The 25,804-nt window shown below is 36.0% G+C and overlaps 3 protein-coding genes across 3 annotated transcripts; 2 read left to right on the top strand and 1 right to left on the bottom strand.

Annotated features, from left to right (window-relative positions):
* Positions 1 to 1,643: 1,643 nt before the first annotated feature.
* Positions 1,644 to 7,222, bottom strand: LOC148957211 (pentraxin fusion protein-like). Its single transcript, XM_089115640.1, has 3 exons — positions 6,959 to 7,222; positions 6,360 to 6,486; positions 1,644 to 4,691 (listed from the first exon to the last, which is right to left on the bottom strand). The coding sequence occupies exons 2-3, from the start codon at positions 6,373 to 6,375 to the stop codon at positions 4,297 to 4,299; spliced, it is 411 nt and encodes a 136-aa protein (XP_088971766.1). The 5' UTR covers positions 6,376 to 6,486; positions 6,959 to 7,222; the 3' UTR covers positions 1,644 to 4,296.
* A 4,341-nt stretch (positions 7,223 to 11,563) lies between these two features.
* On the top strand, positions 11,564 to 16,451 carry LOC135687970 (uncharacterized). Its single transcript, XM_089115637.1, has 4 exons — positions 11,564 to 11,718; positions 12,360 to 12,699; positions 13,195 to 13,321; positions 15,037 to 16,451. Exons 1-4 carry the CDS (start codon positions 11,597 to 11,599, stop codon positions 15,471 to 15,473), a joined length of 1,026 nt encoding a protein of 341 aa, XP_088971763.1. The 5' UTR covers positions 11,564 to 11,596; the 3' UTR covers positions 15,474 to 16,451.
* Positions 16,452 to 17,048: 597 nt separating this feature from the next.
* Positions 17,049 to 24,002, top strand: LOC135688218 (ubiquitin-conjugating enzyme E2 T-like). Its single transcript, XM_089115639.1, has 6 exons — positions 17,049 to 19,318; positions 21,363 to 21,432; positions 21,654 to 21,759; positions 22,505 to 22,603; positions 23,172 to 23,267; positions 23,585 to 24,002. Exons 1-6 carry the CDS (start codon positions 19,210 to 19,212, stop codon positions 23,738 to 23,740), a joined length of 636 nt encoding a protein of 211 aa, XP_088971765.1. The 5' UTR covers positions 17,049 to 19,209; the 3' UTR covers positions 23,741 to 24,002.
* Positions 24,003 to 25,804: the final 1,802 nt, after the last annotated feature.

A 25,804-nucleotide genomic window follows, 5' to 3' on the forward strand; every position in this document is an offset into this window, starting at 1 on the left:
TAACTCTAAAGAGTTTTCGAGCCATTGACGTTTTTCTACTTTATCAAACCGAAAATTCAAGTTTCAAATTGCATACATTTTCAAGCTTGACTTTCCTTAACTGAATTCTGACTGTTTCCTGGTGCATCAATATGGTTGTTTCCAAGAGCCAGGGGCGCAGTGGCTGGGGGGCAGGGGGGGCACAGCCCCCCCCCCCCCCCCCTGGCAAAAAATTTGTCGGATTGTCGGAAAATCCAACGTTTGTCGGAAAATTTGAAATATTAGACAAAATGTAAGGTTTTCATCGATCCTGTCCAAAAGGTCGCATTTTTTTTAACCTGTCGTAAAAAAGGGCATGCTCAACCCTTCCTACTTATTTTCATTAGAGTATTTATCGGAATCATCGCATTGCTGAAATTTGTAAAGGAAATTAACGCTCTGGTCTCAGTTATTTTATAAACTCCCATTTCCGACAGTTTAAATTCAACTCAGTTCATTCCGAAATGAATTCGCTGGTGTTGTAGAAGACGCAAAAAGTTATTATTTTCGCCATGACTTAGAAGAGGAAAATTTTGTCGAGCGACGAATACGCAGAAAGAAAAAGATGCCAGGGGAAAATTGCATAGATGAATTAGAGGGAAATAGGGAATCCGTATATCATCGTGATAGTGGATACAGCTATCAGCTCAATGAATACAATATTTACGTCTCATAAGGCAATTTTGACAGATTTTGCCTTGTGTACAGTGTAATTCAAAAAGGTTGCGAAGAATTACGGCCTGGATGACAAAAAATTAAGAGATGAGTACAGCTCTTTTGCCAATAATTACTGTAAATTTTGGAAAGTTAGAGAAAAGAGCAACCCTCTCCCGGCTGCAGAAGAAAGAGAACATTTTTCAGTTCCATTCAGTTCTTCAGTTGATGATAAGTATAACCTGCAAAGTGCCTTTCCACAGCTGGTCCTTCTTTACAAAGTTCTCTTTCCTTTGCCAATAGGTTCAAAAACTATGAAAGAGCTTTTTCAAAGCTGAGGATTGTAAAAAATCGGCTACGGTCAACGATGGGACAAGACCGCCTTTCCTCTCTGATAACAATCAACGTCGAAAGTGATATTTTACAGTCGATAGACTATGGTGACATCATCGATTTGTATGCTGCCACGCCTCTTTTGAGAAAGATGCGGCTTGAGTAACAGTTTATATAAATTCAGTTAAAAGAAAACTATTCTTTTGGAGGCGTTATATCTATTTAAGGTTTAGCATAAATAAATGCAAAGTAATTATGATGCGATTTAAAACTTGCCAAAAAAACTTTTTGCTATAAACAGCTATAAACACTGACTTGACAGTTTATTGTCTAGTTTAGCGAGAAGACTTGTAGGGTGTAAATTTACAAATAGTTATAGTTTTGTTCATAGCGATTTATATTTGATAAGTTTTGTTAGAATAAAGGCCATTGTTGAACTTGAAGGTGTATAACGAACGATCCATTCGTTAACGATTTCCAGATCCATTCGTGATATTGTAGTATCAAGTGTTGCAGTATATGCAGCAAGGGTAATCTTCAAGGAATGTATTGAGAAAAAAATTGTCGGAAAAATCATAGTTTTATCGGAAAATTTTCAGCTTTGCACCCCCAAAAAGTTAACTCCCACTGCACCCCTGCCAAGAGCTCACAAATGTTATTGCTAAGACAATCGAATACTACAGTTCATGTTTCCAAATTCTTTCCCAGTGTAGATAATTTACATTCTTTCCTCTATTATCGATGCTTCTGATCCTTTTTAGTCAAGAATCAGGTAATCCCAGTGACAAAGTACTGCAATATGTAAAAACTGGTAAAACCATCGTCCTGCATAATGCTTAAGCCGCATCTAATGTCAGACTATTTTTATTTCTCTTATCATGTTCACTCTGCTTGCAGCTTTTTAGGTACTTTTTTAAAGGTTTCATGACGCAAATGTTAAAATAGGATCTAAATATTTATAATTCATCGTTGTGTTGATGAGATTTTTATCAACAAGAATTTCAAGCTGCTTGACACCAAACAAATTCAACTTCTTTTCAGCCCCAAACGATATTAGTTTTCTAGTCAACACACTTAACTGGAAATTCTCAATCTTGCATTGATGTTTTATACAATGATCAGCCAAATTTATTTCTTGAATCAGGTCTTACCCGTCTTTAAAAAACCAGTCAGATTGTTTTTGGTAAACTAAGTATAAAAATTATGTTTCCACCTCGATATAAACGCAGAATTTGGTACTATGATAGAACAAAGATCACTGCAATCAAAGATCACTGCAAGTGTTAAAACAATTTCTCTGAAGTCAAATCCCTAGATCTTCAAGTTAAAAACACCTGAATGAAATTTTACTGAATATCCTTTCCAACTTTATACCAAACAAAATAATCACATTCAGATCTCGCCAGGCACCTTGGATAGCGCAGTCAATTAGAAACTTCATCATGAAAAAGAACAGGGCTTATAAGACTTTCATCAGAAATGAACAGCCAGAATGCAAGCAAGAGGTCATTGCCAATGTGATATCTCAGGGATCAAATTTAGTTGAGGAGGCGAAGGAAAAGTGTTTGAAGAAAATAGGAAAAAGAATTTGAAGAAAGTTGCCTTCACAATAGAAAACAGCGTACTGTTTTGAATGGCAAAGCATCTACATGGCGTAATATTTCAGCCGGTGTTCCCCAAGGTTCTATCTTGAGTCCTCTTTTTTTCTTATCTATATCAATGACTTGACTGATGGCTTAAAGTGTAAGGAAAATTTATTTGCCGATGACACATCAATCTACGCAGTTTTTTTATATCATATAAAATTGTTTACAATACATGCTTACGTCTAGATGCTACTATACTTTATGCTGCATATGCTGCATTAGTTGATATGCTGCATTATTGAACTGTGGGCGCTTAGGTGGCAAATGTTCTTTAATCCTGACCCAACCAGCAGTAGAAAGTAGAAATTATTTTTTAAACACAGATAATTCCAATGGATCATCCTTCCATTTGTTTAATGGAGCTCCAGTAATGAGAGTTCAAGAGCAATAACAACTCGGCGCCATACTAGATCCCAAACTGTCATTCGCTAGCCATTTTCGATCAGTTATTTCTAAATATAGGCAAGGCATAGGCCTGTTAAGATCCCTTTTGACCAATTTAATGGCTCGGGTTCTTATAAAATTGTTCTTATCAAAATGAGAGAGCAATATAATTTTGTTTGGGTATAAATATTGCCATTTGTTTTATTTTACATGCAGTGGGGTAGTCTCCCCACAATGATTTTTGATGGCATCGAGGGAAGCTTTGATATTCTCATCTTGAGAAATTTTTGTGTATAGTGATTTTACATCTAGTTTAAAAGAAATGAGCGCATGCTCTATGACTCCAGGATAGAGGGTTGTTTTGTCTGCAGCTATTGGGTAGACAAAAGGAGTTCATTTCCACTTAAAGATTCCATTGGTAACAATCCATATAGGCAAGCGGCACTGGTTGGGCAACCTCAACAGTCATGTGCTCGCGTTTCTGATTGCCCTATTTCGTTCCACAACTTGGTTTATATGTTTCCTAGCGTAAAGTTTTCGATCTATGTTCTGACGTTTTCAACCCTGAAAAATATCAGACGAAAAGGTTTAGTTTACTCAAATGTTTTCTTTTTTTTAAGCCATTTTCAAGTTTTGCACCACCAAAAAATTGTTTAAATAGATTTTGAGGATTTAACGAACGGATCGATTGTGAAGTTTGATTGCAATGCTGTAAGTCATCTGTCGTGACTTGGAGGAGCTGTTCGTTCTGCTAGAATATCATTGATCCCAATCCCACCAAGTTCCTCTTTTTGCTTGTCATTGTTTTATTGTACTCTCTCAAGACTGGTTCACAAACACAACGACACAATGTCTTGTACTGCTCCTCCGTTCGCTACTGATGAATTTCAATCAGACGTCACCTACATGAAGGTTCGTTTAACTTTTCAATTACCTTTCGATTGGTTTTAATGCAAATAAATTCGTGCAGCACAAAGAAACTAACTCAAAATTGTCCACAGTGCTCTTAATAACAAAATTTATACAAAAGCTTGAGTGCTGATATTATAGCTGTAAACATGATTGTTTCATACAAGTTATTTTTTCTTTTGGTAACCTTATAAAAGGTTTTTTCATCTGTTACTTAAGATACCCCATTACTTCAACCTCACAAAAATCCAAATGGTTGTCTACCTAGGTATCCCATCACTTCCTAGGTATAGGTAAACAGTTTATTCAAGGTATCCCATTACTTCAACCTCACAAAAATCCAAATTGCTGTCTACCTGCGACTCCACATAAAGAAACTTTCTTTTTCTCGGTTGGCTGAATTCTTTCGTATGTTTGTTTGAGTCGATGAAAAAGTGGGTGTAGTCCAAATTCTTGTATTTTTATTGGGCGCATTTTTGTTGCCAAGCTTTACATGCAGACCACTGACTCGTTCAAAACAGCAATCTAACCTTGAGTATATTGTAACTGAATACACAACTGCATTTCCAGCAAAGTCTACAGACCACCAAGGTCTTTGCCCTAGTGTGTGCATGCATCTGCTAAAATCACCTGAAAGTTCATTATTCCAACCGCCAGTTCTGCCTCCATCAACCGCATTGGCGCTTGAATACGGAGCGTACGTCGATGACTGTGAAGTACTTTTCCCAAATGCAATGTTACTGATTGCTGTTTGATTGAGGGTAAAACATGAATCAATGCCAGGTTTCCTTAAAAGATTTTCAAAAGTTGCATCACGTAAGCATTAGTGTTCGCAGGGACGCCAGAGAAGAGGGGACGCGAGGGGTCAACCGCCCCTGTTGCCTTTTAAAAGAAGGAACAAAGGAGGCTAGAGTGCCCTTTTCATATAACTGCCCTTAAAACCGGCCATTCTAATAATCAGGGAGAGTCATATGAAATTCCGATTTTAGTGAATAATTCATGACGACATTTCTCAAAATTTGTAAAATAATGTTCAAGATACCTGAAGAAGATCGAAATAAAATGGCAGTTACGAAAGAATTGCTAGTAGCTGGGAATTATCTTTCAAATGCCCTTTCACTCAAGCCTGCCCTCCCTTGCCCATTTGTCGTTCCGGCGTCCCTGAGTAATCGCAAAGGTTAAAGGAGGTTTTTTTTATACTGGTCCATTTGCTTGGAATGAAATCTCACAATCCATTAGAGATATCGATTCCATCGTACGATTTTAAATAGAACCAAGATTTCGCCTTTTGAGATAGCAGAAATTAGCTCGGCATGAAACCATAAAAGATCAGACATTTTTTTTTCATTTAATCTTATTTATACACGATATCCATTCAGTAAAGAGAAAAGTTAAGATATACAGAATTAAAAACTACATAACATTTAAAATTTGATAAGTTTACTTAGAGATTAAAAGATAAATTGTATGAACTTCCATTGATTTGGGCCAAGCTGATATATGTTAGCTCAAAAGGTGAAATCTTAGTTCTATTTTAAAACGAATTGAAATCTTTAATGAATTGTGGGATTTCATTCCAAGCAAATGGACTAGTGTACAAGAACATCTTTTGGTATATTCTAATGTTAGTTTGTGCGCATGGAGATTCTACCTATCTATTCCTTGTGTTGTATTTTGCTATGGCAGACCTTTTGACCAACTGATTTTTTAGCTCTCTAGGACAGAGCTGATTGACAATTTTGTAAGTCATAACTGCTTGTTCAAATTTCATCAATTGACTTACCTTCATAGGCAGTGGTGTAGTGCAATCAAAAAACAATAGCAATGAGGCTTTTGCACAAAATGTTGCAAAAACAATAGCAAAAGTAGAAATTTACCAATTCCCCCTATTTTTACCTCTCTGTTCATAAATCTCTTATCATAAGTATCCTTTACCGTTGAAGATTCTATTAGATCGAACGCTTTGTCCTGATATTTTTGCAGATTGCTCAGCTTGGTATCAGAGAGGGCTCCCCATACCACGTAAGCTTACCCTAAGTGACTTTCATCCACTGTCTTATATACATTGAGCAGATTTGAAGACATAATAGACATTGTGATTTTGGGGGTACATTCTCGTTATCTATTCTATGGCTTTTTGCCTTTACTGTCTGAGAGCAGTGGCGGTCGCAAAACAAACCTTTTTCACGGTTTGATTTTGTGGGATGTAGATTGACATCACGATCAAAAGCCATTTGACCGGATTCAACTGGGATTGATTGGAACTGTTAGGATTTTAATCACGATTGTATGATTCCTCGTCAATTTTCAGGATTGCAATCCTGATCCCTGTCATTCTAATGCAATCCCGATCCATGTTAATATGATGTATCATCTTTAAAGAGATAAGGTATTATTGTTTAATTATTGACTCACATCTGACACACGGCATGCCAAGTGGAAGCTCCTTGCAATGGGTGCACTTGTATCCAGTGGAATAGCAAACATCGAGACACAAATGCTCCGGTTCGCATGGATTGAGTTTCCTGCATATGTGCCCAATCTACGAAACGAAAAAGTCATCAAAAAAACTTCAAGCAATAAAGTACCTTCTGGCATCAGTTCAGCGAATCTGTGCAATGCAGAAGAAAATTTATTTCATAAAGAATTAGTCATACACTGCAATCTTCTAAAAACAGCAATAGGATCCGTCTATATATCAAAAGAACTGCAGCTTGTCTACTCTTGAGCTCACGGTTGCGCAATTTGGACCACTTTGAAGTAACAGTGTAACAAAACAAATTATAAAGGTAAACAAAAATTCTTCACGATAGTCAAAAATATATTTCGTTTTGGCCGTAGTTTTTCTAATAAACATCTATCTCTAATTCGATTAATAGTCTGATGAACTAAATTTAGCTCATCCATTTGAGAAAGATTAACTTTCGAGGTACATAAAAGTTCCTTTAGGTTATGAAGTGTATCATACACGTTGATGGTACAATGAAATTAATTGTATTTTGCTCGTTCCATACCAGATTTTCAGTAAAGCTCGTAGACTTGTACACCCAACCTTGCTTTGGCGTTAGCGCTACCCCGTCTGAAGCATCTGCAGTAGAGCGTTTGTTGAGCTCGCACTGTCTGGCATTCCTTCTCTTTTCTATGTTTATTGACTTGCATTGCAGCTCGTCAACACAGGCAAGTTCGCATTCTTCTTCGGATGGAACAATTACTGTTGTTATTTTCTCTCCCTGCAAAACTTTATCCTGCTCTACATATGAGAAGTTTGCGTAGTCTCCACAAGTTATTCATATGTGATTTAAATTTGTATATCAAGAGATAAGAAACCCTTTCCAATGGCCGGACCTTTTATTCCCAAAAGTTTGCCCTAACTGTACCACTGTTTGGAAATATTAGAGGGGATGACAACCCCACACCCCCAGTAGCTACACCCATGGCCTAAGAATGTAAGGTGTGAGAAAAACTTTTATTTGCGCGTTACACGCCATTCTAGCCTACTTGTGCTCCAGAAAACACCCGTGTTTATATCAAAGTTAAAAGTTTGCTCACTCTTATCTTAAGGTTACGGTAAACGTTTTGAACACGAAAATTGGTTTTTTCTTCCTAAAGGCCAAACGGCTCAAGGAATCTAGATAAACTATATATCATTCGATGCACAAGATTATGGCGTATCTAGCCAGATAAAAAGTATTGGCAAATAATGTTAAATGTTATTTTCCATGCGAATTTACTGGTCAAAAAGTGTACCACCTACAAAAGCTATTATGTACCCTTGCGTTTGAGGTAACAAAATCTGACTTAGACCAGCAGGAAGTGCAGGTCCTAAGCTACCAAAGTGTGTCTCAGATTTTTTAAATTCCTCCTCTTCTTGAAACTATACCCTGTCAAAAATTGGCAAATAATTTTTCCACCCTCCCGCAGCTGTATTTGGGTATAAAAGACGGACCAGAGAAAATAAAAAAAATTTGAGACACACTTTGTTTGCCCAACGTCTGCCCTAGCCGTGTGCAATTTTTCGAGCCATTCGATTGGTTCCTTGGGTACATAATAGCTTTTTCGTACCTGCATGTAGAGGAATTTCGAGTCCGGAGAAAACGGGATTTTACTGATCGCACTTGCAAGATACACTAGTAAACCACAGTGTAATCCGGGTCAAGTCACTTGAAGATTTAAGATCAATAAGCCTGTTTAAATAAACACGGCCGTACATTGGGTATATGGATGTGCCATGCGATATTGTAAATGAGACATGCGACTACAACCGCAAAGCAACGATAATCGGCTTAAAAGGTCAAGAGATTTTCAGGCCTCAACTAAAAGTTTTGATAAAGAAATTATGGAAACCTTCGTTTACATGGGATTTTTTCCACTTTCAAAATTTCTGTTTGTTTCAAATTTGGTGTCATTGTGTGCCTTGAAAGTTCGGCTACTTGAATGTGAAAAAATCGAAAAAATGATGTTTTCATCCAGCAAACGTTTACCGTAACCTTAATTGATATGTTTTAATGGTAGCTCCATAGATACAAACATAGATACTCTGACATACCGTGCTGCTAAGGGACGCCAACTTGTCCTTATTTTTATACAAATACAGCTTATACAAACCTGGCTAAATTCGGGTGCATCTTGAAAGTACTGCTGAAAGCTCTCAAGTATTTTTTGGAAAGATGTTTTCGTGCATGATAATGCAATTAATCATTCAGATCACAAGCCGATTGATCGATCATATTTAAATTTTCTGAATACTCATTTTACATGCCAAGAATTATGATTCATTTAGAATACATGGTGTTTACGTATGACGGGGATTTTGCATGGAGGGCGTGCGAATCGGGTCACAGGCATGCACCTGCTAAACTTTCGTCAAAGTATATTGACAGTGTGGTCGGTATTATCAATGCCTAGATACAAACTGACAGACGTTTTTGTAGTTTTCCATCATTATCTTTGATGCAACACACCAACCAATGGAGCTTAAATCATAGTAGGATTAAAATTTCATAGACTGAACACATCGCATTATGCAAACTGTAGGCAACGTAAGCCTCCCTTACTATTTCAATCTGTAGTTTGTGCATTGCTGTCCTAAAGCAGCAGAGAAATCATTAATGATAAAGTGGTAGTGTCTTTAAATAGTTTTCCATTTAGAAACAAATAACAGACAGAAGTGAATTATCAAGGAAGGTTTCTATTGCATATACCTATTATGCTTTTTCATAGTTACTAAGCAGCATGTGACCCAGCTTATATTATATCTTTCCACGTTTCCCGATTAAAACAGCTCTATGTAACAAGACTTTTCTATTCAATGGAAGCAGCAGGTAAATATGGCACAGGATACCAAAATTTGCCTTGGACTGGTGGGGAATTGGTCAAAGAAGACTGCCAAAGAGAGCCTATCTGTATTTTAAGGCAGGAAAACAAAACTTTTAACGGGGGGGATGTAAGACTGACTGGGGCAAACAAACCTAATCTTGCAGTGGACACAGGGATTTCGACAAATGTTCGGGATTCCTTAATAGAGTGTTTTAAACAGTCGTAGTGTTCATAGTTCTCTGACATTAACTCTTAATATCATTTTGTTCTAAGTCCTAATGCCCGAGTAATGGAATCCATTTTGGTGGATTTAAGGTTTAACTTCGCAATATGGAGATCCCTATAGTATAGAACTAATATGGAACAACTTTGTTGGAACATATTAACGTGACTGACATAGCAGTCAAATCCTTAAGCAGAGCACCACAGTTGCTGATTATGATAAATGATTAAAAGAAAATCGGATTTTACTCCATTCAAGATCGAAAATATATCTTAATGTTTTTCGTCTCTAAAAAAATTTCCTATGAACACACTTCTCATAAAGTATCTCCTTAAAGGGAAAATGTATTGTTTACTTCAATATTGTTAAAGTATATTATTTCTCAAAGCCTGCAGTAGCCTTAAAACCTGTTGACACCCCAACATAGACTAAGTAATATCACATGATGATTTTTTTTCAAATTGAACCAAAGGTCTGATAAAACAAAGATATAAACATTTTCAAACGTTGATAGAATAAGGAAACGGGTTATGGAGCACATTTATGGGGATTGGAAAAGTTAAGAACTATAGACCAATTTGAATAACGAAATTACAAAGGAATGACGGATCTTTGAATATGGGGACTTGGTCTCTTCTCTGTATCTACCGAAATCAAATCAAGAACGGTATGAATTTCTGGGGCAAGTTGATGATCAGCAGACAAGATTATTTTTAGAAGCTTTTTTTTGTCAGTTGATAACTGGAAATATATATCTTGGGTGAAGTCAATTAAAGATCTTCTAGATAATACTGGTTTATCACTTATATGAAGTTTTTATTCTGCAGCTGGTTATATATTTGGGCACACTACTTAGCAAAAAACTGGCTTCCAGATCTCTCATTCCGGCACAAGGCTGTGTGGTAATGTTGGTACCACAATTTGCACAATTCATTTCAAATACTGTGCTTAGAGCCTAGACTATGAAGGTAAAACACAATTTCGATAACTGGGTTCCAGTACCCCATTCTAAAAATAGCATCAAGGGGTAAAATTGTCAATTACATCTTTTCGTATTACTTTTCAGTTTGATGAAAGAATGGAGAAAGCTACATTTCATATTCATATAAAAGAGAGTAATTATTTAGAGAAGAATGCTTAAATAGAGACATGGGTACCAATTTCATATTCTAAAAATAGCATTAAGGGGCAATTTTTCATTTCCTTTTCTCTTAATATATTTTAATATATGATAATGCACCTAAATCTTTCCTTTCCCACTTTTTTCATAAATCAGTAATGACATATGGAGATTGGCCCATTTCGAGGACCGGGGCCAAGTACCCCAGTCTAAAAATAGCACTTGGGGGCATTTTTCGGCTTGGGTCTGTTCGGCATCGTCATCAGCGTGTGAAATTACCCCAGTGTACCCATTTTCATGCTGGTATCACAATTTGCACAGTTCAAGTCAAATACTGTGCTAACAGCTCAGACTAACCAGTCCAAGGCAAATTTTGGTATCCTGTGCCATATTTACCTGCTACTTTCATTGAATAGAAAAGTCTTGTTGCATGGAGGTGTTTTAATCGGGAAACGTGGAAAGATATAATATAAGCTGGGTCACATGCTGCTTAGTAACTGTGAAAAAGCATAATAGGTATATACAATAGAAGCCTTCCTTCATATTTCACTTCTGTCTTTTACTTGTTTCTCAATGGAAAACTGTTTAAAGACACTACCATATTATTATTCATGATTTCTCTGCTGGTTTAGGACAGCAATGCACAAACTACAGATTGAAATAGTAAGGGAGGCTTACGTTGCCTACAGTTTGCATAATGTGATGTGTTCAGTCTATGAAATTTTAATACTACTATGATTTAAGCTCCACTGGTTGGTGTGTTGCATCAAAGATAATGATGGAAAACTACAAAAACGTCTGTTAGTTTGTATCTAGGCATTGATAATAGTACCGACCACACTGTCAATATACTTTGACGAAAGTTTAGCAGGTGCATGCCTGTGACCCGATTCACGCGCCCTCCATGCAAAATCCCCGTCAAACGTAAATACCATGCATTCTAAATGAATCATAATTCTTTGCATGTAAAATGAGTATTCAGAAAGTTTAAATATGATCGATCAATCGGCTTGTGATCTGAATGATCAATTGTATTCTCATGCACGAAAACATCTTTCCAGAAAATACTTGAAAGCTTTCAGCAGCACTTTCAAGATGCACCCGAATTTAGCCAGGTTTGTATAAGCTGTATTTGTATAAATGTAACGACCGGTTGGCGTCCCTTAGCAGCACGGTATGTCAGATTATCTATGTTTGTATCTATGGAGCTACCATTAAAACATATCAATTAAGATAAGAGTAAGCAAACTTTTAACTTCGAAATAAACTCGGGTTTTTTCTGGAGGGCAATTAGGCTAGAATGGCGTATAACGCGCAAATAAAAGTTTTTCTTACACCTTACATTCTTAGGCCATGGGTGTAGCTACTGGGGGTGTCATCCCCTCCAATATTTCCAAACAGTGGTACAGTTAGGGCAAACTTTTGGGAATAAAAGGTCCGGCCATTGGAAAGGGTTTCTTATCTCTTGATATACAAATTTAAATCACATATGAATAACTTAAGCATAGATAATTATTCATATTTTTTATTTTTAATCAATTGAGATAGAATATATCAAATTAACTTTTTTTTGTTGAAATCCTAATTAATTAAAATTTCAGGAATTTACGTAAAACGTGATTTCGAGAAGGAATATCACAGTCTTTGCTGAAAGTTGGTAGAAAGATGTTAATTAATATTGAAATTGAATGACACCTGAAGCCTTGTTCCCCATTCGTAGCAATGTAAAATTGTTGGATATTATTGTCTTCTATAGCACGTTTGGAGTTTTTTGCATCTTCTTACACATGTTCCTGCATTCAGTCGACGGTAGAATCCTGCGCAGATCTTGTGGAGACTACGCAAACTTCTCCTATGTAGAGCAGGATAAAGTTTTGCAGGGAGAGAAAATAACAACAGTAATTGTTCCATCCGAAGAAGAATGCGAACTTGCCTGTGTTGATGAGCTGCAATGCAAGTCAATAAACATAGAAAAGAGTAAGAAAGCCAGAAGGTGCGAGCTCAACAAACGCTCTACTGCAGATGCTTCAGACGGGGTAGCACTAACGCCAAAGCAAGGTTGGGTGTTCAAGTCTACGAGCTTTATTGAAAATCTGGTATGGAACGAACAAAATACAATTAATTTCATTGTACCATCAACGTGTATGATACACTTCATCAACCTAAAGGAACTTTTATGTACCTCGAAAGTCAATCTTTCTCAAATGGATGAGCTTAATTTAGTTCATCAGACTATTAATCGAATTAGAGATAGATGTTTATTAGAAAAACTACGGCCAAAACGAAATATATTTTTGACTATCCTGAAGAATTTAGTAACGTTGTACGGCAGCGTTTTTGTTTACCTTTATAATTTGTTTTGTTACACTGTTATTTCAAAGTAGTCTATATTGTGCAACCGTGAGCTCAAGAGTAGACAAGCTGCAGTTCTTTTGATATATAGACGGATCCTATTGCTGTTTTTGGAAGATGGCAGTGTATGACTAATTCTTTATGAAAAAATCTTCTTCTGCATTGCACAGATTCGCTGAACTGAGGCCAGAAGGTACTTTATTGCTTGAAGTTCTTTTGATGACTTTTTTGTTTCGTAGATTGGGCACATGTGCAGGAAACTCAATCCATGCGAACCGGAGCATTTGTGTCTCGATGTTTGCTATTCCCCTGGATACAAGTGCACCCATTGCAAGGAGCTTCCACTTGGCATGCCGTGTGTTAGATGTGAGTCAATAATTAAACAATAATACCTTATCTCTTTAAAGATGATACATCATATTAACATGGATCGGGATTGGATTAGAATGACAGGGATCAGGATTGCAACCCTGAAAATTGACGAGTCGTGATCATACAATCGTGATCAAAATCCTGACAGTTCCAATCAATCCCAGTTGAATCCGGTCAAATGGCTTTTGATTGTGATGTCCATGTAGATCCCAAAGAATCAGACCTTGAAAAAGGGATGTTTTGCGACCGCCACTGCTCTCAGACAGTAAAGGCAAAAAGCCATAGAACAGTTGATGAGAATGAACCTCCCAAATCCCATCTTTTTTTTGTCTTCAAATCTGCTCAATGTATATAAAACAGTGGATGAGAGTCACTTAGGGTAAGCTTACGTGGTATGGAGAGTCCTCTCTATACCAAGCAATCTGCAAAAATATCAGGACAAAGCGTTCGATCTAATAGAATCTTCAACGGTAAAGGATACTTATGATAAGAGACTTATGAACAGAGAGGTAAAGATAGGGGGCTCAGGGGGATGAGCCTCCCTTGTTGATTCCGAATATTGGTAAATTTCTACTTTTGCTATTGTCATTAGCAACATTTTGTGCAAAAGCCTCATTGCTATTGTTTTTTATTGCACTACACCACTGCCTATGAAGGTAAGTCAATTGATGAAGTTTGACCAAGCAGTTATGACTTGTAAAATTGTCAATCAGCTCTGTCCTAGAGAGCTAAAAAATCAGTTCGTCAAAAGGTCTGCCATAGCAAAATACAACACAAGGAATAGATAGATAAAATCTCCATGCGCAAAAACTAACATTAGATTATACCAAAAGATGTTCTTGTACACTGGTCCATTTGCTTGGAATGAAATCCCACAATTCATTAAAGATCTCAATTCGTTTTAAAATAGAACTAAGATTTCACCTTTTGAGCTAACATACATCAGCTTGGTCCGAATCAATGGAAGTTCATACAATTTATGTTTTAATCTCTAAGTAAACTTATCAAATGTTTAATGTTATGTAGTTTTTAATTCTGTATATCTTAACTTTTCTCTTTAAAGAATGGATATCGTGTATAAATAAGATTAAATGAAAAAAAAATGTCTGATCTTTTATGGTTTCATGCCGAGCTAATTTCTGCTATCTCAAAAGGCGAAATCTTGGTTCTATTTCAAATCGTCCGATGGAATCGATATCTCTAATGGATTGTGAGATTTCATTCCAAGCAAATGGACCAGTGTACGAAAAACCTCTTTTAACCTTTGCGAACACTCAGGGACGCTGGAACGACAAAGGGGCAAGGGGGGGCAGGCTTGAGTAAAAGGGGATTTGAAAGATAATTCCCCGCTACTAGCAATTCTTTCGTAACAGCCATTTTACTTCGATCTTCTTCAGGTATCTTGGACATTTGTTAACTTTTGGCATTATTTTACAAATTTTGAGAAATGTCGTCATGAATTATGCACTAAAATCGGAATTTCATATGACTCTCCCTGATTATTAGAAAGGCCGGTTTTAAGGGCACTTTAATGAAAAGGGCACTCTGGCCTCCTTTGTTCCTTCTTTTAAAAGGCAACAGGGGCGGTTGACCCCTAGCCCTCCCTGTTCCCTGGCGTCCCTGCGAACACTAATGCTTACGTGATGCAACTTTTGAAAATCTTTTAAGGAAAACTAGCATTGATTTATGTTTTACCCTCAATCAAACAGCAATCAGTAACATTGCATTTGGGAAAAGTACTTCACAGTCATCGACGTACGCTCCGTATTCAAGCGCCAATGCGGTTGATGGAGGCAGAACTGGCGTTTGGAGTTCAGGTGGTTTTAGCAGATGCATGCACACACAAGCGCAAAGACCTTGGTGGTCTGTAGACTTTGCTGGAAATGCAGTTGTGTATTCAGTTACAATATACTCAAGATTAGATTGCTGTTTTGAACGGGTCAGTGGTCTGCATGTAAAGCTTGGCAACAAAAATGCGCCCAATACAAATACAATAATTTGGACTACACCCACTTTTTCTTTAAGTCAAACAAAGCGAACGAAAGAATTCAGCCAACCGAGAAAAGGAAAGTTTCTTTATGTGGAGTCGCAGGTAGACAACCATTTAGATTTTTGTGAGGTTGAAGTAATGGGATACCTTGAATAAACTGTTTACCTATACCTAGGAAGTGATGGGATACCTAGGTAGACAACCATTTGGATTTTTGTGAGGTTGAAGTAATGGGGTATCTTAAATAACAGATGAAAAAACCTTTTACAAGGTTACCAAAAGAAAAAATAACTTGTATGAAACAATCATGTATACAGCTATAATATCAGCACTCAAGCTTTTGTATAAATTTTGTTATTAAGAGCACTGTGGAAAATTTTGAGTTAGTTTCTTTGTGCTGCACGAATTTATTTGCATTAAAACCAATCGAAAGGTAATTGAAAAGTTAAACGAACCTTCATGTAGGTGACGTCTGATTGAAATTCATCAGTAGCGAACGGAGGAGCAGTACAAGACATTGTGTCGTTGTGTTTGTGAACCAGTCTTGAGAGAGTACAATAAATCAATGACAATGCTTGAAAATGGCTTTAAAAAAAGAAAACATTTGAGTAAACTAAATCTTTTCGTCTGATATTTTTCAGAGTTGAAAACGTCAGAACATAGATCGAAAACTCTACGCTAGGAAACATATAAACCAAGTTCTGGAACGAAATAGGCCAATCAGAAACACGAGCACATGACTGTTGAGGTTGCCCAATCAGTGCCGCTTGCCTATAGGGATTGTTACCAATGGAGTCCTTAAGTGGAAAAGTGGAAATGAACTCCTTTTGTCTACCCAATAGCTGCAGACAAAACAACCCTCTATCCTGGAGTCATAGAGCATGCGCTAATTTCTTTTACACTAGATGTAAAATCACTATACACAAGAATTTCTCAAGATGAGGATATCAAAGCTTCCCTCGATACCATCAAAACTCATTGTGGGGAGACTACCCCACTGCATGTAAAATAAAACAAATGGCAATATTTATACCCAAACAAAATTATATTGCTCTCTCATTTTGATAAGAACAATTTTATAAGAACCCGGGCCATTAAATTGGTCAAAAGGGATCTTAACATGCCTATGCCTTGCCTAAATTTAGAAATAACTGATCGAAAATGGCTAGCGAATGACAGTTTGGGATCTAGTATGGCGCCAAGTTGTTATTGCTCTTGAACTCTCATTAATGGAGCTCCATTAAAAAGGATGATTCATTGGAATTCTCCGTGTTCAAAAGATAATTTCTACTTTCTACTGCTGGTTGGGTCAGGATTAAAGGACATTTGCCACCTAAGCGCCCACAGTTCAATAATGCAGCATATCAACTAATGCAGCATATGCAGCTTAAAGTATAGTAGCATCTAGACGTAAGCATGTATTGTAAACAATTTTATATGATATAAAAAAACTGCGTAGATTGATGTGTCATCGGCAAATAAATTTTCCTTACACTTTAAGCCATCAGTCAAGTCATTGATATAGATAAGAAAAAAAGAGGACTCAAGATAGAACCTTGGGGAACACCGGCTGAAATATTACGCCATGTAGATGCTTTGCCATTCAAAACAGTACGCTGTTTTCTATTGTGAAGGCAACTTTCTTCAAATTCTTTTTCCTATTTCCTTCAAACACTTTTCCTTCGCCTCCTCAATTAAATTGGATCCCTGAGATATCACATTGGCAATGACCTCTCGCTTGCATTCTGGCTGTTCATTTCTGATGAAAGTCTTATAAGCCCTGTTCTTTTTCATGATGAAGTTTCTAATTGACTGCGTTATCGAAGGTGCCTGGACAAATCTGAATTTGATTATTTTGTTTGGTATAAGGTTGGAAAGTATATTCAGTAAAAAACTTCATTCAGGTTTTTAACTTGAAGATCTAGGGATTTTGACTTCAGAGAAATTGTTTTAACACTTGCAGTGATCTTTGATTGCAGTGATCTTTGTTCTATCATAGCCCAAATTCTGCGTTTATATCGAGGTGGAAACATATTTTTTACACTTAGTTTACCAAAAATAATCTGATTGGTTTTTTAAAGACGGGTGAAAACCTGATTCAAGAAATAAATTTGGCTGATCATTGTATAAAACATCAATGCAAGATTGAGAATTTTCAGTTAAGTGTGTTGACTAGAAAACTAATATCGTTTGGGGCTGAAAAGAAGTTGAATTTGTTTGGTGTCAAGCAGCTTGAAATTCTTGTTGATAAAAATCTCATCAACACAACGATGAATTATAAATATTTAGATCCTATTTTAACATTTGCGTCATGAAACCTTATGCAGAACGATGGTTTTACCAGTTTATAGCAAAAAGTTTTTTTGGGAAGTTTTAAATCGCATCATAATTACTTTGCATTTATTTATGCTAAACCTTAAATAGATATAACGCCTCCAAAAGAATAGTTTTCTTTTAACTGAATTTATATAAACTGTTACTCAAGCAGCATCTTTCTCAAAAGAGGCGTGGCAGCATACAAATCGATGATGTCACCATAGTCTATCGACTGTAAAATATCACTTTCGACGTTGATTGTTATCAGAGAGGAATGGCGGTCTTGTCCCATCGTTTGCGTCTTCTACAACACCAGCGAATTCATTTCGAAATGAACTGAGTTGAATTTTAACTGTCGGAAATGGGAGTTTATAAAATAACTGAGACCAGAGCGTTAATTTCCTTTACAAATTTCAGCAATGCGATGATTCCGATAAATACTCTAATGAAAATAAGTAAGAAGGGTTGAGCATGCCCTTTTTTACGACAGGTTTAAAAAAATATGCGACCTTTTGGACAGGATCGATGAAAACCTTACATTTTGTCTAATAGTTCAAATTTTCTGACAAACGTTGGATTTTCCGACAATCCGAAAAAATTTTTGCCAGGGATCGGCTGCCCCCCCTGCCCCCCAGCCACTGCGCCCCTGGCTCTTGGAAACAATCATATTGATGGAACGGGAAACAGTCAGAATTCAGTGAAGGAAAGAAAAGCTTGAAAATGTATGCAATTTGAAACTTGAATTATCTGTTTGATAAAATAGAAATACGTCAATGGCTCGAAAACTCTTTAGAGTTATTTTCATATGTCCATCAACACTTTTGGATTACCATTGATATACTTTCAGCAACATTTATGATTTTTTTTAAATATAGTATCTTAATATCAATAAATATTTGCAATTAATTGCTGAAAATATGTATATATGAAATGAATTGACAAAGGAATAAAAATGAAATGAGAGAATAGGGGGAACGAATGGTTCGGCAGTGAGGCATCGCACTGTCAGGCAAAAACGACAATGGAACGATAAGGAACATGTTACCGCAGCAGCCTCCTCTTGTAATAGAAATAGAAGGCAACTCTGATGTAATGAACCAAGACGAAGATGTTTATTGCTGAAGATCAAGAAGATGATGTGATGGAAGCTGTTGATCAAGTTTAACTGCTCAACAAAACCAAGTTGGTGAATACAGTTAACGCCAGAGCAGTGGTGTCGTGGAGAGGGTTCAGGTTGGCTTAGGCTTATTTGTTAAAATTCAGAGAGACTTTGGGGGCGTGGCAGTGAAATTCAATTTACAGTGCCGTGATATACGGATTCTCGTTTATTTTACACCTGATTGCGTGATGCAGAATGAATGTCTGGTACCCCCATTGTAGTAGAGACTGTGCAATTAGATTATAAACTAAATCAGAGCTCTAGGTCTCGCCATGGCCGTCGCTAGCAGGAGGGGGTTCGGGGTTGCGGAAATCATTGATACTGCGAAGGTGCATTCTCGACTTTTGGCGGGTGATACCATTCCGAGGTTTCGAACAAAAATACAACATTCCAACATTGAGATTATAAGATTCCAAAATGCAGAAGTCTAGTCGACTAAAAAGAGAATTAAAGCAATTATCGAAATCACCATCTCATGGAATTTCTTGTTGGACAGTTGGAGAAAAACTTGATCAATTAGAAGCAAGTAAGTGTTTGAAAAAATCGTCTCGTCTTTTAAAAAGGGTTCTAACGCAAAATGCAGACATTTTTTATCTGGTATGGTGCCATTTAATATCGTATCGTTGGTCGAGTTTCAACACAGACAACTGTTTTCCAACACTACTTATTGTTTAATTGTTATTGTTATCAGTGGCGAAGCTAGCCAAAAATTGTTGGTCCTGCTATATGGACAGGGCCACGCCCTTATTCAATTGGAAAAGCCTATGGACAAAAATTCTATTTTGCAGATGAATTTTTTCTTAAATTCAGTGAAAAGCAAATTTTAAATCGATGTCTATCTTTTGAAAAATAAACCCATACTTAAAGACGTGCTTTAGGGTGCTTACTTTTCAAACAAATATATGTTAAATTGTAGTAAGCCTCTACAGCTGAAGTAAAAGTTCAAATTGGTGATAACTAAATTTCACGATAAAAGGGGGTAGGGGTGGCATTTAAAGTTGCATATCATACATTTGTGTTATTCCACACATAATATAAACCTGACCAATCTAGATACTCTATTAAAATAATTTTAATAAACAACAGAGTTTAAAGTCTGTAGGGGCAAGTTCACATATTCTGCAGAACAATTATTCTGCAGCTGATAAAGAGAGGTACAATCGAATAATGTGTCGCATTATCAATGAAAACAACTTTATTAGATAAACCATTAGACGAGAAAACAATTCAGGTAGAAAAATGCAAATTCCGCTGAAATTGGTTTATTCTCCAACTCAAAACTTTCAATCACACAACAGTAAATTCAATTATGCTTTCATCGTCCTTGTCCAAGTCTAAGAAAATTTTATTTAGGCCACCATGATATACCGTGCCTCAAACGATCGTGCAAAGGCCGAAATCAGAGTGCCTCATACAGCCAATTCTTGTTGTTTGCATTTCTTTCTTGCGAACTTTGGACTCTGTCTTGTTACAAATAAAATTTATGCAGCTCAACTGAGGCAAGTTTTGCTGTCAATAATAATATCATTGGTATTGCCAAAGCAAGCAGAAAATCCGCATTCACATCGCCTCGCCATAATACTTGAACTGGCCTCCTTGCTAGTATCTCATAGCAGAACGAGAATGCACAGGGCAATTCTTGCAGTCCTGCTCTCAGAAATAGCAGGACCAAAGGTTTTCAAAACAATGCTCTTTGACCTACGTAGGTGAACCCTCGACCAATCAAATCACAACTGCTTACGAAATGTTATGATGGTCATTTCGACGAGGTCCTGCTCCCGAGATTGAGCAGGACTGCTCTTTGTTCTAGACTATTGTGAAGCAGGACTAAATTCACAAAAGCCTATTGTGAAGCAGGACCAAACATAGGGTATCATAGTTATGAGCAGGACCAAAATACAGGGCTGCCGTAGAAGAGAACAGGACCTTGAGATTAGCACGGGATGCCTGTATCAGCTGGCGGAACTGAGGACTGTTTATCAAAAAGAATTTGAAACTTCCTTTTTGCAAAGAAGAAATTGTTTATTGTTTACAGTAAATCTTATCTTTGGAAATTCTTGGTCCTGCTCAGCAGGACCAGCAGGACCTTTGGCTTCGCCACTGATTGTTATCTTGCAATGAATATAAAATAAATACAAGGATAAAATTTAGAACGGCGGCGAGAATCCGATGTTGTGAAATAAATTTTCCAAAATAAATTAAATTAAACAAATACAAATATTTCGCCTATTTGATATCGTAATTGATAGTTGAGTTTCAACACAGACAACTGTTTGGCAACTCTACTTATTGTTTAATTGTTATTTTTAAGTCTCTACAAACCGTATAATTTTTGGTTTGGGATATTAGAATAGTGAAATTAGAAGTTTTGTTTGTTGATTATGAGCATTAAGCTGAAGGGCAATAATTAAAATGAAATGAAATGAAAGCTCATCGTTATGAACAAATCCAAATTCATCTCCCATCCAGGCTTTTTATGGAACAAGAACACTAAACACGTTGGTAGAAATAGAAACTGCACTGGTGCCCTTCATTATTTATGCACCAAAAATTTGTTTTGTGTTTTTCAGCTATCATAGGACAGGAAGGCACCCCTTATAGTGGAGGAGTTTTCAAGCTTTCAATAATAATTCCTGAAAGGTAAATAAACAAATATTTATCTAAATAATGAATTGTATATTAATTATCAAACTTCATTGGATAAATGATATTGTATATAATAATTTTAAAACAAATAAACCTATACTGCAACTCAATTTATAATGGAATGCATAACTTTTTTACAGAACAATCTTGATGACTTGATTTTGTCATAGACATTCATATGCTGTTCTTATATTTCTGAATAATTTTATCTCTAGGTATCCTTTTGAACCTCCTCAAGTCAGATTCAAAACCCCAAGCTACCACCCAAATATTGACACAGCTGGCAGAATCTGTCTTGATAAACTGAATATGCCCCCAAAGGTAGCACCATCTATTTACAACATCATTTTGTCTTCAGAATTTGTAGACCCTCTGGAAAACAAATTACTATGAGATAGGATTTTTACTGGTTACTTATGCTAAACATTCTTGATATTTGTATCATTACCCAACAGTAGCTGAAAAACATGTGGAGGCATTGAAGTGAGATGGCTTTGCCAATTTCCACAAAATAGTTTTAATGTTTTTTGAGCAACAAGCTGATTTTGTATACCAATCACTAAATGTTGAAATTGTATAATGATCAGCTTTAAGGTGAAAACTGACAGGAATAAATAATTACTTGGTTTTCATACAAGCGCACAGTACCTTTTGTATAAAGCTTAGTAAATACTTTGTAGCAAAAAGGATTTTGGAAACCTTGTTGTGTTCCTGCTGAATGATTCAGAAAGATAACAGAGTCAGATTCAGAATCATAACATTATTCTGCTAAAAGATTAAAACTATTTTTTAAAATTTGCCAAAACTCCTCTATTTCACTTTTTGTATCAAATTTCAGGAAATGATTAACCCATCTGATCTTCAGACCTAGGTTCCTAGTCCTTTTTTGAATTTTCAGCTTTATGGCAACCTATTTATTCAGCTCATTCATAAAATGGGGTATGAAAAATTATCAGTATCCAATTGTCATTGTTTATAACTTCTCAAGGTGCCTTATATGCACCTAGTTGCATGCCCATATGCATCAAGTTTCTTCTCTTTGTTAATGCAAATGATTTATTTTCAGGGAGCCTGGAGGCCAGCACATAACATCTCAACATTACTGAAATCAATCCAGGTTTTAATTGCTGACCCAAATCCTGATGATCCACTCATGATAGAAATTGTAAGAATGTGATTTTAAATTTCAAAATATTTCATATTTATTTTATTACCAATCAATTCTGCATGCAATGCTGAAATCAACTCAAATTGGGCCTGATGCTCAAGCAAAAAGGGGCAAAGTATTAGGCCTGTTCAGTTTCAGAAAAATTATTGCCTTTTTTCAGCTTGGCCTATTTCAGAAATGAGCCTAATGCTGCAGCATCAATAGCACCCACCTTAATCAGGCCCAGCCTACATAGAATTTTTAAATAACCACAATTACAGTAAGATATAGGCTTTTTCATTTCACATGGGCAACTGCCCTGTGAAAATTTCTTCACAAAAAGGCATAATGCAAACTTTTTAATTGAAAAACTAGTTAAAAAGTTACTGAACTATAGACTAAGACATGGGGAAGAAAATTAAAGGATTATAAGAAGGATAAATTGATTAGGATAGCTCTCTAAATAAGTAAACCAACAAAAAGAGTGCCCTTTCAACTTTCTGCTTCTTTTTCAAGCATCATAACTTAACCAATTATTACTGATACATCTAAAAAACTGTTATACTGTTATGATTTTGGTCCCTAGTCATCAGAATTCAAATGCAATCGACAACTGTTTGATCAAAAAGCCAAGCAGTGGACTCAGAAATACGCAACAGAAAATGACCTGAAAGCAAGCAAGGTAATTATCTTCACAATATTTTCTGTTTATTTGGAAACACTGTATGTATTGAATTTATCATTACTTTCTTATTACCAAAAGGCACTTTTTGGAACATTATGAGAATACTTTGGCTTCAGAGTTGATGTAGCCTTGAGTTTTTTTCGAGTAAATTAATTTCATCTTTTAAGAAAGCATATTGAAAGAGAATGAAAAATATTCATCGGCATTGTTTTATGCCTGCGTGTTTATGTTGATGATTAAAGTCACAAGGCAAGCTAATTAGCTGTGAATGTTTGTTAAAATTGACAAGGTTTGGTTTTCCCCTCTGATTTCAGCCCCTTGCTGGTCCACCGGAATCTCACAAGGCAGAACCAGAGGCTGTTGTCAAATATGATAGAAAGAAGCAAGCTTCAAAGAGGCCAGGTGAAACTACTGACACATCCTTACTGAACAAAAAAAATAGAATTGGTGGCAACCATTTTGAGCTTTAGCTTTTTGTGACAAATTACAATGGTTGAACTTTGTAGTTTCTTTGTCACATTCACATTTCAAGTTTCTTGGAATATTTAATTGATTAGTTCATAATAAGCTTTTATTTAAAAGAGTGAAATAAGTTGTGCATCATCACTGGTCTTAAAATTTGGGTTTCTGAGATACATAAATTTCCTTTTTGTAAGTGATATGTGTTTAACTATATGATATTATAGTGGGTAACATAACCCTGTTTATCCAGCTCAAAATCCCAAAAAGCAGCTTTGTGCAAAATATCTATGATTAAAAACAGAAAGGGTCCCAGATAAGAGCCTTTTGAAACACTGGAATCTGTATTACCTAATTCTCATCACTTTCAATTTACTTTGAAAAACTGTTGTGAATAAGATGGTAAACAATGAAGTTTATGTTTATTACATAATACAGTAATTTCATATCCTTATGTAGTTATTATTTTCCAATGTTGTGCATATTATATGAAATCAATTGTACATATTTTTGATACATATGTTGGTCTGAAAAAACCAAAAAATCATGTTGCCAACTAAATGTGTTTTTATAAATACCAAGATCAGAACAGAACATCTTTTCAACATAGAAAGGCTATTTGGCCAAAAACGTCCATGATGATGATGCATGTTCTTTATGCAGGCTAACTATGGTGTGAAGGAGTTACCAAGTTATGACATCCTTCACTCTTGAGAAAAACAGACTATTAAGATTAACCACTCTTTGTTTGTATACTCTATGTATGCCCCTTCCCCGGGTTCTTTTTTAGGGTGCAGAAAAGTTTGCAAAACGTTTACGAGTAAATTCAAATGATGTTAACAACTACAGACATTAAACCAATGAAGACATACCTATGTTGAAGTATGAGCTTGATGCACTCAAGAGCTAGTTTCATTTTACAGATGTATTTTTGGCTTATCTACATAGACAAAACTACATACATTTGTCGCAAATTACCTCCATATACATTAAGCATATTCACAAGAATAATAAAACACGCTGATCAACTGAAACCAGAAAAATATAAGCTACACGTGTCATTACCGAAAAAATATTATCTCAGAGCTGAAACTTGCAAAAATCTGCCTACTGTCAACTGACAATCTTTTCAGCAATTGTCTGTTGGCATAAATAACTAAAAAACGCATTAATAATGTTATTCATAAATTGGCTAGCTGCCTAAACAATTATGCCTTTTCGAGATTATTACATTTATATTTATGCAGTGCTTGGGTGCTTGGATATCTTCTCTATGTCCAAAAACCAATTTTGTATCGTCACCCAGCAATTATTGGAATAAACCTTATCATTTTGAGTCTGTGTGCATTGGTTGAAAAATCCTATTAAAAGAGGACTGGATGATCTGTTAAAATCGAGAAAACAAGGAGTTGATGTACCGAAAAACATGGTGTTATTTAAGCAACTGAATGTGTAGGAGTACCGTAGGGTCGTTCATATAATAACATACATGCCCAGTTGAAATTCAACCACCGATTGACTGAAAAATTGAGTTTCCAACATTCGGGAATGAAGCTTGGGACAAAAAGCACCACTGGAAACAATTCTATGAAGGGCCAATTTATTAACAGCAAGCATTCACTTTCTCAAATCTTTTCAAACAGCTTACGATTGTATGCATTTGTTCATTCATTCGAGATTAAGTCATTCTCCACGTGTACTTCAGGTACAAAAAATTCAATACTTTCTATATTTATATTGTACGGAAACTGAATTTATTGAAACGTTCCTATGTTTCAACTATTCTCTTTACAATTGGTGAAAATAGCTGTAAAAATATTTGGTCACGTTAAGGGGCGTTTGAATTTAACTTAAAAAACATCCGATGGTCTCAACACGGGCACGAGTGGCCTATATAATGAAATCCTGACGTAAAATCTTGTCACTGGCAACAACTATGAAAGACAAAGAATTTTGAAAGTGTTCTTTTCAACAATTCGTAAGATTGCAAAGACCGTTTTAGGAACTTTAAAACAAGTTAAACAAAGTTTAAAATTATTCAATAAGAAAATAATAGATACTCACTAAAATATATA

This window comes from Rhopilema esculentum, unplaced genomic scaffold (genome assembly GCF_057945365.1).
Source record: "Rhopilema esculentum isolate cy_ngs unplaced genomic scaffold, ASM5794536v1 HiC_scaffold_36, whole genome shotgun sequence".
Lineage (NCBI taxonomy): Eukaryota > Metazoa > Cnidaria > Scyphozoa > Rhizostomeae > Rhizostomatidae > Rhopilema > Rhopilema esculentum.